General features: G+C 35.7%; 1 protein-coding gene and 1 long non-coding RNA gene across 3 annotated transcripts; one reads left to right on the forward strand and one right to left on the reverse strand.

The window, feature by feature from the left end:
• Positions 1–1,900: 1,900 nt before the first annotated feature.
• Yae1 (YAE1 maturation factor of ABCE1) lies at positions 1,901–5,849 on the reverse strand. The gene is made up of 3 exons (XM_005319209.5): positions 5,716–5,849; positions 4,059–4,180; positions 1,901–2,351 (listed from the first exon to the last, which is right to left on the reverse strand). The coding sequence occupies exons 1-3, from the start codon at positions 5,842–5,844 to the stop codon at positions 1,922–1,924; spliced, it is 681 nt and encodes a 226-aa protein (XP_005319266.1). The 5' UTR covers positions 5,845–5,849; the 3' UTR covers positions 1,901–1,921.
• On the forward strand, positions 2,245–8,618 carry LOC144375350 (uncharacterized). Of its 2 annotated transcripts, none has more exons than XR_013435054.1 (4): positions 2,245–2,382; positions 2,651–2,787; positions 2,933–3,040; positions 5,547–8,618. It is a non-coding gene; the product is annotated as an uncharacterized LOC144375350 (long non-coding RNA). The 2 variants fall into 2 exon arrangements; XR_013435055.1 differs by having other exon boundaries at positions 2,275–2,382; positions 2,622–2,787.
• Positions 8,619–16,411: the final 7,793 nt, after the last annotated feature.

Genomic DNA, 16,411 nt, shown 5'->3' on the forward strand with positions numbered 1-16,411 from the left:
TAGATGCAATTTCTGCTTCTAAAAAACATATTACTCAGCCTAATGTCTGGGTCCTTGGCCTTGACACTCTAGCTGTGCTGGTACTGGGGCAATCTTGCCTTTCCAATTATATTCATCTATAGTCTTCTCATGGGAAGACCTGGCATGCCTACAAACATATAAACCAAGGCAAAAGAAAAAAAAATCAAAAGTGAAGCAGGACTTCCTTTGCTCTTGTTGGTTCTAGTGCAGAGGCTTATCATCAACTCAGTGAATTCTTTTGACTTCATTTTCTATAAACATTTCTATAAACAGGCTCTATGTAATCAATGGTGTCAAGGGATATTATCTTTTGGGAATCTTATTGGGGAAGCCCAGATAAAATCTCAATAACATCATTAAGTTTTTACTCAGTGTGACCTTCTTGCGATAATATCACTAGAGATAGATATTTCACAAGTAATATGCAGGACAGAACAAAAACAAGACTTGAGATTGCTTTTAATATTCTGTTGTGGATTTTAGATTTTGGTTGCATCTAAAAATATGGAATAATATATAATAAGATGAATTAGTAAATCTCTAAAATGGTGTTCATATCTGGATATGGGCACATTTTTTAAAACCAGGTACCAAATGTCACTTTGATAGCTTCAGCAGGTTTTTATAAAATCTGAAACTCTATGGCATTCTTTTTTAAAAAATATATTTTTAGTTGTAGGTGAACACAATACCTTCATTTTTATGTAGTGCTGAGGATCTAACCCAGTGCCCCACCCATGCCAGGAGAGCGCTGTACTGCTGAGCAACAACCCCAGTGCTATGGTATTCTTATTTCAAAATTTGTTGCCTCAATTTTTCAAAGTTCTATGAACTCTGAAGAGGGCTCTAAGATCATAGTACATTTTCTTTGTCCCTTGAAGACATTTTAGCAGATTCTCTCACTACAGTGATATGTCTTTTAGCATGTATGGTACATAAAAATACTGATGAAATAGCAGCTAAGGCTACCAATGAAGGACAATTACCAGGGTGCCTCTCCAATTGGCTACCTCATATAAATTTGTATTTCAGGTGGAAAAAAGTGACGAAAAATTATTTTCCAAGTTTAGTACATGCTTAGATCCTCAAGTAAATATTTGAATCTTTAATTTATGCTAGAATAAAAAATTCACTTTAAGGTAATACAGAAGCCAGTTGTTTCTTATGTGAATTTTAAGCAAAACAGCCATTTAGAATAATCTGGAATATTAAGTAACACTAATAACTCTTTACTATTTGGAAAAACTAGGTACTTGAGAATGAAATGGATTTTCTGTATTTTTTATGGAATGTCCTTATTATTATTTTGGTGGTGCTGGGGATTGAACCCAGGGTCTTCTGCATGTGCTTGGGCAAGCATTCTACCAACTGAGCTACATCCCCAACCCTCTAATTTTTAATCAATATGTAACTAAAGTGAATTTTGATATCTTATTTTTAATTGTTTAATCAACAATATTAAGACTGCTTTCAATATAAACCTGTATATCTATACATATATTTATTTCTGTGTCTATAATGTTAGCCATCAGGTGACTTTTGGTAACTTAGGTCTGATTAGTTGGTGATGAGGTCTTGAATCCCCTGATTGTGATGGAAGTAGAAAGTAGTGTTAGGTTTGATTCTTGTTAGCTTTTGTTAATGAGTCTAAAAATGTTCAATTTTGATGAGATATTTGAAAATGATGACAACTGGAATTTCTGAGTATATCTTAAACTACAAAAGAATTACCAGTGACACAGAAAAAGCTTATAGTATAAGAGTGTTAATGTTGAAGTCATTGCAAACTTCCATGAAGGATAACATCTGAAGTGTTCAGAGCAGAAATGGTATTAATTCTGGTTACCCTATTAGGAAACAAAATGCTCTGAGACATTCCTTAGAAAAGGGAACATAATTTTTATAGTTGTTTGAGGTGCTGCAAAACATCTGTTGATATTCCCAACTGTTTAACTAAACTGGCTGTCTGTTCTAAAATCCAAGCAAGGTTTGGGTTTTCAGAATGTGAATGCTCTTGTGTTGTACAACGTTCTAAATATGAACAATCTTTCCCACTAGGACTCTTGCCACAGTTTTTGTTAAACTCAGCATTATTTTCACAGAGTCTTTCATCTTTAGTTTCATCAATCTTTTTCTTGTCTGGAACTACATGACAAAGGTCCATGTCCTCAATGGAATCCAATAAATCTACAACATGAGGCTGTGAAGTGATTGATTTCAGATGTTTGAGCACATACTCTTCACATTGGCCAACTGCATCCAGAAGACTATTTATTTCACTGATCAAAGTTGAACTATTATCATGAAGGTGACACCAGGAGAGCAAAGCACTGAATGAAAATACAAACAAGAATTAAAAAGGTAAAAAATTAAAGTCATAGGCTTTTAGAATGTTTGAGGCTAAGCCCTAAAAATCTCTTTCAGATAACATCATGCAAAATGTATTAATGATAATAATGTCAGTCAAAAGCAGAAGTTAATAATGGTAAAATAGGATTTAAAAATAAGGACATTATTTTTTAATACAAATTAGACTTAATCATGTATTTATAATCCATATTTCCTCTTTCACAGCTCTATAACTACTTTTCATATTTTAGACTTTCCCTAATAACTATAACTTCTATAGAGGTATACAACCTGGAGAAAGATCAGTAAAACAAGTTTCTCCTGTAAGGACATCAAACAGTTCCTGAACTAGTGATTCTTAATCTTGGCCACCCATTAGAATCATCTAAGGAGCTACGAACAATTACCTTGAAAAAGGTAAGAATTCTAGTCCTAACAGATTTAACATATGTTTTACTTTTCTAATATGGACAATACTGTTTTATTATTTTACATTTCAGAAATAACACAGTGGTTATTACGAAAAGTAATTATTTTGTTTGTTTTCTGTTTTGGTGCTGAGGATTGAACCCAGGGCCTTGAGCATGCTAAGCACTCTAATGCTCAGCTACATCCCCAGCTGAAAAGTAATGTTTTAATAATGGAATCAACAGACATAAAAGATTTAGCAGTAAGTTTTCTAAGCATATAAAAGATTAATTTAACTTGATGATATGAAGATGAACAATTAATCATTTTCCTATAGTAGTAAACTATAAATCCAGTTAAATTTTCTAAGACTATGAACTTGATAATTTTGTTTTAATCTTTCTTTCATCTTCTATCCTATTATTTTCTAAAATTATGAACACAATAATTTTTTGTTTTGATTTCTTTCATCTTCTATCCTGTAATAAAATTAGACTCTTTGAAATATTTTATGCCTTTCTCTACAGAAGAGTTTAAAATGTATAAAGCATCAAAGAGGATAAACCGGTCTGTCATGTTCTTAGCTTCATGTGTCATCTGACCACTTGGGTTTGTTATATGCCATTATTGCTATAAAATCCTGACAGGTACTCAGTGCTCAGGACAAAAACAAATGGAATAATTTTTCAATTACTATAATTTTCATTATGTACTTCTGGTCTAGAGGTTATCATATTGTGCTCTGCCATATGTACAAACACTAAAAGCTTTATTCAAAATCTTAACTTCTTTTAATTAGAGATTGATGGTAGTTTGGGTAGCAAAAGTATATATATTTTCCTACCATTTGTTTGCAAAAATGGATAACTCCTGGTTTACATATTCAAGTGAATGAACTAATAATGATTTTTACTTTTTGTTTGCTTTTTTTTTTTTTGTACTGGAGAATGAACCCTGGGGTGCTTTACCACTGAGCTATATCCCCAGCTCTTCTTAAAAATTAAAAAAATTTTGACACAGGGTCTTGCTATGTTGCTTAGGACCTTGCTAAAGTGCTGAGGCTGGCCTTAAATTGTGATCCTCCTGGCTCAGCCTCCTGAGTTGCTGAGATTATAGGTGCACACCAGTTCAGCTAATTTTCACTTTTTGAAGGCAGTGTAATTCAATTTTGTGCATTCAATACCAGGGAAAGCACTTTAGTTTAAATACTTTATTTTTACTTTTTTATATTACTTTCATAAAAATTCACCAGTAGTAATGACATTATAATTTAAAACTACCTCAATGTTCCTCTGAGTTGTCCATAGTTTATAATGACTTCTGCACCTTCCTTATAACCTTGATTGAAGCCCTGTTGGAGAGTAACTGCTTTGCCAGCATCTAGTCCATCTCTATAACCTTCCTAAAAATAAAGAATTGTGATTGTAATTAACACCAAGTGAACCATATGCAGGCAAAAATAAAGAATTGTGATTGTAATTAACACCAAGTGAACCGTATGCAGGCTTTTCTAGAAAGGCATAGTACTAATTTAGAAAACTGTGAAATAGGCCTTTACTATGCCATTGGACATATAATGGCATCCCACTTTTGAAGTCTAGATTTAATAAGCAAATTTTAAACACTTGATTCTCACACAATTTTAAACAATGTCTTCACAGAAAAGAAACATGGAAAATTATGTCTGGCCCCTTGGCAATGAACTCGAATGGTATAGGTGGATAAGGAGGCCAGTAAAGTAGCAAAAAAGTAAACTTTTTGAAAAAGAAAATGGGAAATTTGGCTTTAGAATTTTACTTGATTACTAACTTTGACTAAAATGCAAATTTTCTGTGGATAGAGATTTTGTCTTGCATCTCTCAAGGGTGTCACAGCACTCAGTATTTACTGGACTAGCACCAGTCTCAAATAAAGCATTTCTGAAAGGGACAATATGGCTGTTGGGCCAAGTTAAATAATATTTTACTGAAACATTAAATTAGGGAAAATTCCCAACTACAGCTCTAAGGGCATAATAAGACTGGCAAAAATATTATGTGGATGCAAATCTTATCATTTAGTTCTTATCCAGAATTAAGTTCTGAGTGCTTTACCTGAAAATTAAGCTTGTTCTCAATGAATAATGAGTCAAAGAAAGAACACTTTGTATTTACCAAATAAAAAAGAAACCAACTTTTAATATTGCCTTACCTAGCCACCAGTGTTTCATACCAGCTTTCCCCCACTTTCCCCTTCTTAAGCTCAATCTTTTCCATATGCCTTTGTGTTCCCCACCCATTCAAGCACACTGTGTCCTTGATAGCCATAATTAGTATAGTCAGTGTACATTACTCCCCCACCCCTTTCCTTGAGATCCTCATCAAAGTGCAAACTCTTCGAAGTCTGGATAGTTTTAAAGTAGGTCCCAGCTTGTAACGCAGCCCTCAGGTTCACAAAGACCGCGCAGTAATCTTCCCTGCCTCCCATTCCTGCTTGAATGCCCTAACTGTAGGCTGTTGGAGTGGAAGGTAGGGACTTGTTAATATACACACTCAACCACCAGCTGGTTCAGACACATACTAGATGTTATCTTTTTTTGTGTGCCGCCGGGGATTGAACTTCGAATCTTATGCATGCATGTGAGGCAAGCACTCTACCAACTGAGCGACACCCCCAGCTCTAGATGTTGAACTAGATATTGGTGAATGAACGGGTCCTCTATTCCTGCTTTGCCCTTTGCGTGAGTAAAATAAGTCAGGCGATAATGCGTTGTTTCACACGCTTTCAAGGAACCCGCTGGGAAATCCTAGCAGGACGCGGGCCAGACTGGCAATCAAGCCATAACGAGGGCAGCAGGCCAAGCTGGGAACACTCTGGACAGAGCTTCTTCACAACTCCGCACATTCCTCCCGCAACCCGGGACCCTAGGGTGTGCCCACGGCCTCCACTCAGGTTTACTTTGATTCGTCTCTGCATGTGATTCCGCCATTCTCGCTGCACCAGGAGCGACTCGTCCGCTTCCTCGTCAAATACGTCCTCTTCGTCAGCAGCGCTCGGAGTGGAGGACGCGGCTTGAACCCACGACATCACCGAGGCAACGGCAAGGGTCGCAGACCTCCGGAAGCGCAGGCACGTTCTTCCGGTGCGAGGGGCGGGGCGAAGTGGGCGGGCCTGGCTCGGAGGCGGCTGCGCGCGGACCTTGGGCTGTGTCTGCACTTCGCTCGTGTGCTTCGGCTGCTTCTGGATCTGGTGGTTCCCAGTGTTTTGGAACTCCTTCGGTTGACCCCTGTTAGTTGTGGGCGAGTCGCATTCCTCCCTCACCGGACTAGGCGGCCTTGATCTCCGCGGAAGGCAGCCGAGACCCTCGGTGTAACACTTCATGTTCCCATAACAGCCTCCACGCTTGTATGGGTTTTGCAGACCTGCGCGTGCGTGAAACCATCCCGGGTGATTAAGGTGATGGTCGACTGTTGTCCAGCCACTGTCTTCTAGAATTTCCCTCGGTATTTTGAGGGATTTGACCACCCGACATCTTTTTTTTTTTTTTAATTTTTTAGTCGTTGTTTCAATAATTGGATACAATACTTTTATTTTATTTATTTATTTTTATGTGATGCTGAGGATCAAACTCAGCGCCTTGCACGTGCTAGGCGAGTGCTGTACCGCTGAACCACAACTCCAGCTCGACCACCCTACATCTTTTAACTGTTAGGAGAGTAACCAAAACAATAGGTCAAAAAGTTGATTCGGCGCCCGATTTGAGATCAATAAGAAATATTAAGAGTATATTTGTACAACCAATACATTTTTTCCACAGCATCTGTCCCTGCCTCCCATTCCTGCTCATATAGTATTAATGTAGACTGTTGGCTCCGTGAGGGTAGGGGCTTGTTAATATACACTTAAGCGCCAGCAGGTTCTCAAACATACTAGACGATGAACCAGATGTTGGTGAATGAATGGGTATCAGTAGTATGCCTGCTTTGCCCTTTGCGTGAATAAAATGAATTATGTGATAATAATGGTTTATTCATCTGATATATTTTCTTCAGTACCTACTTTGTGTCAGGCACAATTTAAGGCTTTTAAGATACATGAGTGAATAATACAGGTAAAAATTTCTAGCCCTTGTGAACTTTGTATAGTGTATAATTAACAGGCTAAACAATAAGCAATATATAAGTAACTCATGTAGGTTGTTTGAAGATCATAAATGATAAATGGTACAAAAAGAATTTTAAACAAGCAAAGTAACAAAGTGTGTAAGGAAGTGGGTGGTTGGTGCAGGTACAATTTTACTTTTATTTTTTTGCTGGGGATTGAATCCAGGAGACCTTGTGCATGCATGTTCCACCCCAAGTTTCAAGGTCACAATTGTAAATCCTCAAAAAGAATTTTGTAACCCACAATATAAATACATAAATATATACCAAATATAAAATATGTATATATAATATAAACTATGTAAAGATATAGACATACGTTAATTAGAAACAATGAAAGCAATAAATATAACAATTGAAATGAATAAAATACAAACTTGTATAAATAAACCCCAAAGCTGGTTCTTTGAAAACACCATGTCTCTGATTTAAAACAAAACAAAACAAAATTGTACAAGATAGGAATTAGAAGGGAGGTAACCATCGATGGAAAAGAATATTAAAATATTGTAAATTACTAATTAAAACTCAAGAATATTACAGTTGAAAATCTAGGAGATGTGACTCCTTAAACATATTGACCTGTAAAGTAGAAAACCTGAAGAGATTAATTACCATAGAAAAATTGGAGATGGAACAATCAGATATTATGACATTTCCTCTAATGTGTAGAAAATAGAGGGCATCTGATGTTCATTATTATTATTTAATGTTCTTTTGGAGACCAATGAATGCAATAAGAGAGGCAAACAAAGTAATCTGTATAAATGTTGGATAATGAGTGATGAAGTTATTTCTTTTGCTGTTTATATAATTGTATGCCTAAGAAATGCTAAGAACTTCAGTTAAAAACAACAGAATAAGGGAATTTGATAAGGTTTTTGGATATCAGAAAAACAGACAATACTCCCTTTCTTTTTTCATTTTTATAATCTAGAGATATAAATAAGTATTCCTTTTGTCATGCCAAAAAATAAGGTATTTATTTACATATCTATTTAGAATTTAGTATGTATTTGGTATAGTATTTATAAATGTCAGAAACACACATTAAAAATCTGGTAGTGGGTGGGGATGTGGCTCAAGTGGTAGCGCACCCACCTGGCATGCATGAGGCACTGGGTTCGATCCTCAACACCACATAAAAATAAAATAAGGATATTGTGTCCACCTAAAACTAAAAAGTAAATATAAAATAATTCAGGTAGTAACAGGTAGACATTTTCAGTGTACAGTTTTATGAGTTTTGGCAAATGTATATTCCTGTACAACCGCCACCCAATCAAGATACAGAAAATTTCCATTATCCCAGACATTTCCTCATACTCATTTCCAATCCATCCTTCACCCCCAGTACCTCTGATCTGATTTCCATCACTATAGTTTTGCCACAATATAAATACATAGATATATACCAAATATAAAATATGTATATATCTATACATATAGATCTTCCTAGAAATGGAATCACATATGTCCTTTAATGTGTTTGGTTTCTTTAACTAAACATAATGTTTTTGAGATTCATTCATGTGTTTCTATGTCCAGTAATTTTTAATTGCTAAATATTTAAATATTGTTTTCATTGTGTGGATATGCCATAATTTTTCCACTTGTCCATGGTTAATGGACATCTATATTGTTTCCAGTTTTGCACTTTTCTGAATAAAGCCGCTATGAACATTCTTGAATGTATAATCTTGTGTGAGTGTGTGGGTGTGGTATTGGGAATTGAATCCAGGAGTGCTCTACCCCTGTATTATATCCACAGTCCTTTTTATTTTTTGTTGTGAGACAGGGTCTCATTAAGTTCCCCAGACTGGTCTCAAACTTTTGATCATCCTGCCTTAGTCTCCCAAGTAGGTGAGATTACAGGAATGGACTACCACACGTGGCTTTGTATTTTTAAAAATGAAATCTCTGCCCATTAAAAAGTTGAATTATCTTCTTAATGTGTTTTAAATGTATTCTCGACATAAAACCTGTGTCAGATGCATGTGTTACAAAATATTCTTTGTATATATAATTATATCTATCAGGATACAGATATAGAGAAAGAATTAGGAGTGTCAAGTGTATGAGGGTTACTAGAGACTCAGGAGCATAATGTCTGTGAAGGACACAAAGAGGTGAGGCATGGTGGCATAATATGTCTTTAATCCCAGTGTCTCAGGAGGCTGAGGCAGGAGAAACGTGAGTTCAAAACCAGGCTCACCAATTTAGTGAGGCCCTAAGCAACTTGGGGAGACCTCTTTCAAAATAAAAAATAAAAATAACTGGGATGTAATTCAGTGGTTAAGTGCCCTGTGTTCAATCCCTGGTACCAAAAAAATCAAACAAAAAAGAGGGAGCATGGTTAGGCAGGGTAAGCCTTCAGGAGGTGATGCTGATCTGATCCCTGTGATAGGGAAGGAAGGTTGAGACAGAATCCGGCAGAGGGCCTCAGATTTAATATAGATCTGAAAATGTCTTGGCCAATGTATAAAGGACCTCTGGAGCAGAGAAGAGGAGTCCTGCATTTTCCATGCCTGGCTGGTTCTGACTAATCCTGGTGGAGGATGCTCAGGAAGAGTGTGTCCTTGGTTAGAGATCTGAGGCAGATCCTGTGGACATTAACAGTTGGAGGCTGCTGCTAACTCTGCCTTCAAGAACCAGATGATATTTCAAGGTCCTTTTGAGGTTCTTCCAAGTGTGATTCTATTTCAAAATAGCATTTCTCTCTCTTAAAAAAAAAAAGAACTGTAAATAACTATGACATCGCCTGCATAAATTTTGGTGTCACTGTGTGAACTTACTCTAGAGTATTTAGTAAACTTATCTTGCAGCTCAGTGTCTCTTATATTAATACTGTATAATGGGGTCAACCTTTAGGATTCATTGTATTTTCTCCTCATTCTTTGGCTTATCATTCATCCTTGTCTTTTCTTTCGAAGGCTTCAACAATTCTTTTTTATGTCCTATTTCCTGTCTCCTGCTAGGTTTCATTCTTTATCTCAGTCTTCCACACTTTATTTGTGTCTTTTGCAAACTGTTCTTTTGCAGTTGACATAATAAACTCTTAAGAGGGCACAGACCTTTTCTCAAATCTTCAAAGTTTCTATCATACTGACTTTAATCATTCAGTCTTTGGCAACCAGCCAGCAGAACTGATTTCCATATGCCAAGGGAAATAGTTTTCCCATTTTTTCCTTGTCCCATCTAAACTTTCATATGTTCTATCCTTAGTGGTATTCAGCAACTAATTCCTTTGGTACCATCTTAATTGCTTATATCGGGTTTGCTCTCAGGCTATGTAATATGTATTAGAAAAATAAAATTGTTGCTCATGGTAAAAATAGATGAGAAAGCATTCAAAATATAGCTTCTAAAGAGAAGACTTTAGAATAAGAATAGTAGATTTCTGGTTAGCATTTCGATCCTTTATTTTAAGAGTATTGTGTCTATAGAAGACCCCATTTATAACACAGCTATCAAATCTAAGAAGAAAAGCATTAGTCTCTTATAGATTGCTTGTTGAATATTAAACCAGATGAAGTAGAAATTTTAGACAGGAAGACTGATTAATATTCTATTAATCAGGGACAGCTATGTCTAATAGCATTTAAGCATGTTTATCTGTCTCATTTTTTCATAAGACCCTTCCTCACCTCCAAGCTCTCTTATAGCTATTGCTCTATGCTTCTCTTTCTCTTTACAACCAAACTTCTTCAAAGAGTCACTTGTGCATCTCTCACCTCTACTCATGTAATTTGACTTCCAAACCCTCTGTCATTTAAAATGGGACTGAGGAGGTGAAGGCAATTTCCACAATATTTTTGCAGTTGATTCTCAAATGTCTCCCTCCTTGCTCTCCTCTGTGCATCAGATGAATGTGTCTAATTGCCTGCAGAGTACTCCGCTCAGATTTACCATAAGAATTTTAATGTATCATATCTGAATTTATCTTTGTTTTTCCTTCCAGTGTTCTTCATTCCCCTATGTTCTCTACTCAGATTGTGGTGACAACACCTATGACATCAGCATCACTTGGGAGCTTGTTAGAAACAATCTGTGGTCTCAACCCAGAACTACTGAATCAGAATCTGCATTCTTGGGTGATTAGTATTCATAATTGAGTCTGAGAAGCTTTAAAACTTATTGAATGGCACTACCACCTACCCATTGCCCAAGTCAAGAACCTGACTCCTTTATTTTTCCTCTTTATGGACACAGCAGCTTATTTGCCATGTCTTAAATGTATGTCAAATTTGTCCATTTTCCTCCAATCTCTCTGCCACTTCCCTAGTTCAGGGTTGTAACAGCTTCCTTAACTGATCTTTCTGCCTCTTGTCCTATTTTCTCTCCATACCATTTCTCTGATCAGTCAAAAGCATTATTCCTAAGATGAAATCTGATAGGGCTATCCTTTGTTTACTTATCTTCAGCACTTCCTGATTGTGCTCACAATAAAGTACAAATGCCTTTATGTGGCCAACAATGCCTTGTGTGGTCGAGCTCCTGCTCGCCTCTCTGGCCTCACTTCTTGCTACCTTTCACTTGTACACACCTATTTTCAGGCATTTGTCATGTGATTTTTCTTCTGTCTGGAAATGTGCCCTTTCTCTCTACCAAAGGTGATGTATTTTTTCAGGTTTTAGCTTAGATGTCATTTCCATTTCGAAGTTTTCTCTGATCATTTGGGTTAGTTGTTCCCCTTACATATGTACAGTCTTTACCACTATGTTCACAAATGCCTAATTGTCTACATTCTCTACTATATGCTCTGTGTGTTCTAGTTATCTATTGTATTCCTAATGCTTTGTAATAATAAATCAGTAGAAATAAATATTTATTAGATGAATTATTATTTAATAATTTATTAATACTTAAATTTTATTAAACAATTATTAAGCATAATTTACTAAATAATTTAATGAACTTAATTAAATTCTTCAAATACCACATTTTAAGTAATTTCAAGTTCCAGTTGTAAATATGCAATAATAAACTCTCTATAAATACAGATTAAGTGATACAGAAAAGATGAATAATAATTTTAAAATCTTTTATGAATTTAAAAACTTTTCCTTACCTATTTTATACTGTTTTGATATTTATTTTAAGGTTTATATATTTAGTTGATTTCAGTATGCATTGAAAACATTCTGATTCTTGGTTTTTCCCATATTATGTTTCTATTTTAATTTCCCTCCTAGTTTTGAAGTCTTCAGTTTTTCTAAGAGGTGACTCATGAGTAGGATGTTTTTTGGGTTTGTGTATATCTGATGTGAAAGTTGTTATTCTTGTCTCCTTTTAATTGAATTCCATAACCCATACTATTACTTTAAACTTTTAAGTCATGTTGTTATAAGCTTGTTCTTTCAACAGATATATATTCCACACAGACAGGTATAATCTGAGAATCCTTTAATGGGGATATTTAGTCCAGAAACATTTGTTAAAATTTGATCATGTGTTAGATTAGAAGGATGAAGTGATATGCAAAAAATCTTTATTTATTCCTTTCATGAGGACAGAGAAGAGGGTGATAAAATTCAGGGGAATGGGGGCGGGTCCCCAGGAACGATAAGGTTGAAGAGTTAGATGGCTGTCAGGAGACAGGTAGGGTGTTAGTGATGATTGTGGTGGTGATGGCGTGGGCAGGGAGATGAAGATGATGGTAGTGATGGTGGTGGTGGTGGTGGGGCAATGTTGGTAGTGGTGGCAACAGTTGAGAAAGCCTCTGACTTCGAAGGGTATCAGTGAACTCCTCCCTCATTATCAAAGGTGAACAATCAGATCTGACTCCTTTGGACCCCGAAAATACCTCTTAGGATTTTTAGGCATAACACAGAAAAAGTCCCTAAGGGAAAGACTGATGGAAGGAACTCCAGGTAGTTTTGATTATCAATAATTGTTTCTCTCCCACCCCAAGACACATTTAATGCAGAGAATAAATCACAAGCGAGGCACCGTGACAGGTATGGTGACAGAGATAAATGAAGTTTAGCTTTTTGTCTTCTTCCCATCTTGGTCTTTTCTTCCCATCTTCCAGATTTCTCTTTCTTTGGGCCTAGTAGAGAAGTCATGTTCTAACCTGTTAGAACATGAATAGGGCCATATATGGCTTATACTGGCCAGTGACTAGTAAGTCACAAGGATACTCTTCACCCCCCAGCTTGGGCATAAAGCTCTTGGCCTGAGCTCCAGCTTTCTCTTCCTCTGGTGTAGCAATCCTAGTTGTCACATGGAAATGGTGGAGCCACAGATAGGGACAGCCTGCATCTCTGAGTTACTGCCCAGAGGGAGCTGCTCTGTAAAGCTGATGGATCTGTGGTAGACTTTGTAGGTAGAAGAAATGAACTCTTATTAGTTTAACCATTATGATTTAGGGATTAGCATGCTACCTGGCAGAGCCCTACAAATACAGGTACTATGTGTGCTCTGCCTGGGTGTTTCCCCCATACACTCTATGGCTTCAAATAGTACCTCAGTATTTTAGCTCTTTCCATCATCACTTCTGAGATTTAGACTTACATATTTAGCTAAAAAATGGATATCTGCACCAAGAGGTTCAATAGGAAGCTTATACTTAATATGTCTAAAACTGAACTCATTGTTTTTTTAGCCTAACCTAGGTCTTTCTTCTGTATTCTCGATATCAGATAGTTCTACCACCATGATCTCTTTCTTTGACATGCAATATTGCATGAATAGTTAAACACAAGATGGTCTATCTATGTGAAAATATCTATATAATATTACTCAGTCATAAACATAATGTGTTATTGATACATGCTACAATATGACTGAATCTGGCAAACATGCTAAGTGAAATAAGCCAGTCATAAAAGGTTATATAGTATATGATTCATCATATGAAATATCCAGAGTAGGCAAACCCATACAGAGAGAAAATAGGGTAGTGACTGTCAAGGTTTTCGGGGAGGGTGAAATGGATAGTGACTACTAATGGGGATAGGATTTCTTTTTGAATAATAAAATATTCTAAAATTAGATAATGTTGATGTTTGCACCACTCTGTGAATACAGTAAAAACCACTGAATTGTACACTTCCAAAGATGAATTTTATGGCATGTGAATTATCTCAGTTTAAAATAATTACAAGTGAAGAAGAAAGAAATTTTAAAAAATCAATAGATTATACTTCTGGATAAAGTAGAATACTGAAAATCAATTTTGAAGATAGACTGTTATTTTGTGGTACATATTTCACCTAAAAATTAAAATGCACAATCAAAGTTTGGAGAGCATATGTTCTCTAATATTGAGCTAACATTAGCATTTATACCAGTAAAGCCATATTCAAGAGGACAATTTATGTTAAGCAATATTACATCAAGATGGCTAGCAGACATTGCTGGTGGAAATGCAAATTGGTATAACCACTCTGGAAAGCAGTATGGAGATTCCTCATTAAACTTGAAATGGAACCAATATTTGACCCAGTTATCCTACTCCTTGTTATATTTCCAAAGGACTTAAAATCAGCATATGATAGTGATGTGGCCACATCAATGTTTATAGCAGCTCAATTCACAATAGCTAAACTATGGAATCAACCTAGATACCCTTCAATAGATGAATGGATAAAGAAAATGTAGTACATATACACAATGGAATATTGTGCATTAGCCATAAATTAACCATAAAGAAGAGTGAAATTATGGCATTTATGGGTAAATGGATGGAACTGGAAATTATCATGCTAAGTGAAATAAGTCAATTCCCCAAAACCAAAGTCCAAATGTTCTGATATGTGATGCTAACACACATTAAGGGGGTTGGGGAGGGAAGAATAAAAGTTCATTGGCTTAGACAAAGGGGAATGAAGAGAAGCAAGGGGGATGGGAATAGGAAAGACAGTAGAATGAATCAGACATAACTTTCCTATGTTAATATATGAGTACATGACCAGTATAACTTCATATCATGTACAACTACAAGAATGGGAAGTTATACTCCATGTATGTTTGATATGTCAAAATAACACTCTACTGTCATGTATAAATAACAAAAACAAATAAAAATAAAAAATAAAAAAGTGAAAACAAGTAAAAACAACAACAACAACAACAACAACTAGATGCTAGCAGAGTGAAAGTGGAGAAAGCTCTAAAAATGTAAGTCAAAGCATACACAAATGCAAGATTGAAAATACAACGTACAAACCTGGAACTAAAAAATGGTTTTTGAAACCTTAAAGTTGTTATATTCACCTGTGCAGTTATTTATCTTATAATTAGAGTCTAATTTGTTAAAAAGAGAACAGATTGTGAGCCCTGATATTAAATTGCTTGTTTTCAGTCAAAATTCAACCCTATAGTTTTCAGCTGTGTGATCTTGGATTTAATGTTCCAGTACTTCAATTTCTCATTCATATATTGGGGGTTATGCTATAAATTATAAGCTGTCCCATTTCATTATGGGCCACTTAAAAACACTTCAATAAAGCTGGGTGCAGTGGCACATGCTTGTGATTCCAGCAGCTCAGGAGGCTGAGGTGGGAGGATGGCAAATTCAAGTTCAGCCTCAGCAACTTAGCAAAACCCTGCCTAAATAAATAAATAAATAAATAAATAAATAAAATGAAAATAGAAGGGTGGAGGTTGGAGACATAGCTCAGTGATAGAGTGCCACTTGGTTCAATGCCAGGGACTGCAAAAACAAACAAACAAAAATAAATAAATATAAAAATGCTGCAATTAATTCACAAAGAAAAAGCCTATACTATACCTATCAGCATGGCTGTCATCAAAAACTGACATCTAGTTAAGTTTTCCAGTATTTGTTGTTATTGTCTCCCCTTTTTTGTTCTCTTTGCTTACAACATTTTCTTAGTTTTATTTTTTAAAAAACTGATTTTCTCAGCTTGTTCTTCTAGTTCTCTATTTTAGCTTATTTTGTAATGCATTTTCTTTGAAATCAAGCATTTCTCTATTCCACTCCATTCTTTTTTGAAATCAGCTTGAGGTATAATTGACCTACAATAAATTATACATTTTAATACTGTATAATCTGATAACTTTTGACATGTATGTCTACCTGTGAAGTCATCAGCACAGGAAAGATAATGAACATACCAATCATCCCAAAGTTTTCTCATGTATCTTTTATTTTGTGGTGCTTGGGATCAAACCCAGGGCCTCATGCATGCCACTCTACCAATAATCCACATCCCCAGCCTTCTCATGTGCCTTTCTAATAATTTCCTCCTGCTTCTCTTTGCCCTTATACCTGCCCATCCTCAGGCAACCATATATCTACTTGCTGACATTGTGGGTTAGTTTATTCTAGAGTGTCATAAAAATGAACTATTAGGGTATGCATTTTTTTTGGTATGGCTTCTTTCACTCATCATACATATTTTGAAATTTGTCTATATTGTTATGAGTACTAATAGCTATTATTTTTTATTTCTGAGTAGTATTCCATTGTATAGATATACCACAATTTGGTTATCATCAAAACTAAAACCAAACCAAACAGA

The sequence above is a fragment of the Ictidomys tridecemlineatus genome, chromosome 2 (assembly GCF_052094955.1).
Source record: "Ictidomys tridecemlineatus isolate mIctTri1 chromosome 2, mIctTri1.hap1, whole genome shotgun sequence".
NCBI classification, from domain to species: domain Eukaryota; kingdom Metazoa; phylum Chordata; class Mammalia; order Rodentia; family Sciuridae; genus Ictidomys; species Ictidomys tridecemlineatus.

What these genes read in the sequence shown, in the direction of transcription:
- Yae1 (XM_005319209.5), bottom strand. Translation starts at nt 5,844, where the DNA reads ATGTCGTGGGTTCAAGCCGCGTCCTCCACTCCGAGCGCTGCTGACGAA. An exon ending in ACATGCAGAGACGAATCAAA is followed by an intron (nt 4,181 to 5,715) that starts GTAAACCTGAGT and finishes CTTTATTTTTAG; the next exon opens with GAAGGTTATAGAGATGGACT. An exon ending in CAACTCAGAGGAACATTGAG is followed by an intron (nt 2,352 to 4,058) that starts GTAGTTTTAAAT and finishes ATTTTCATTCAG; the next exon opens with TGCTTTGCTCTCCTGGTGTC.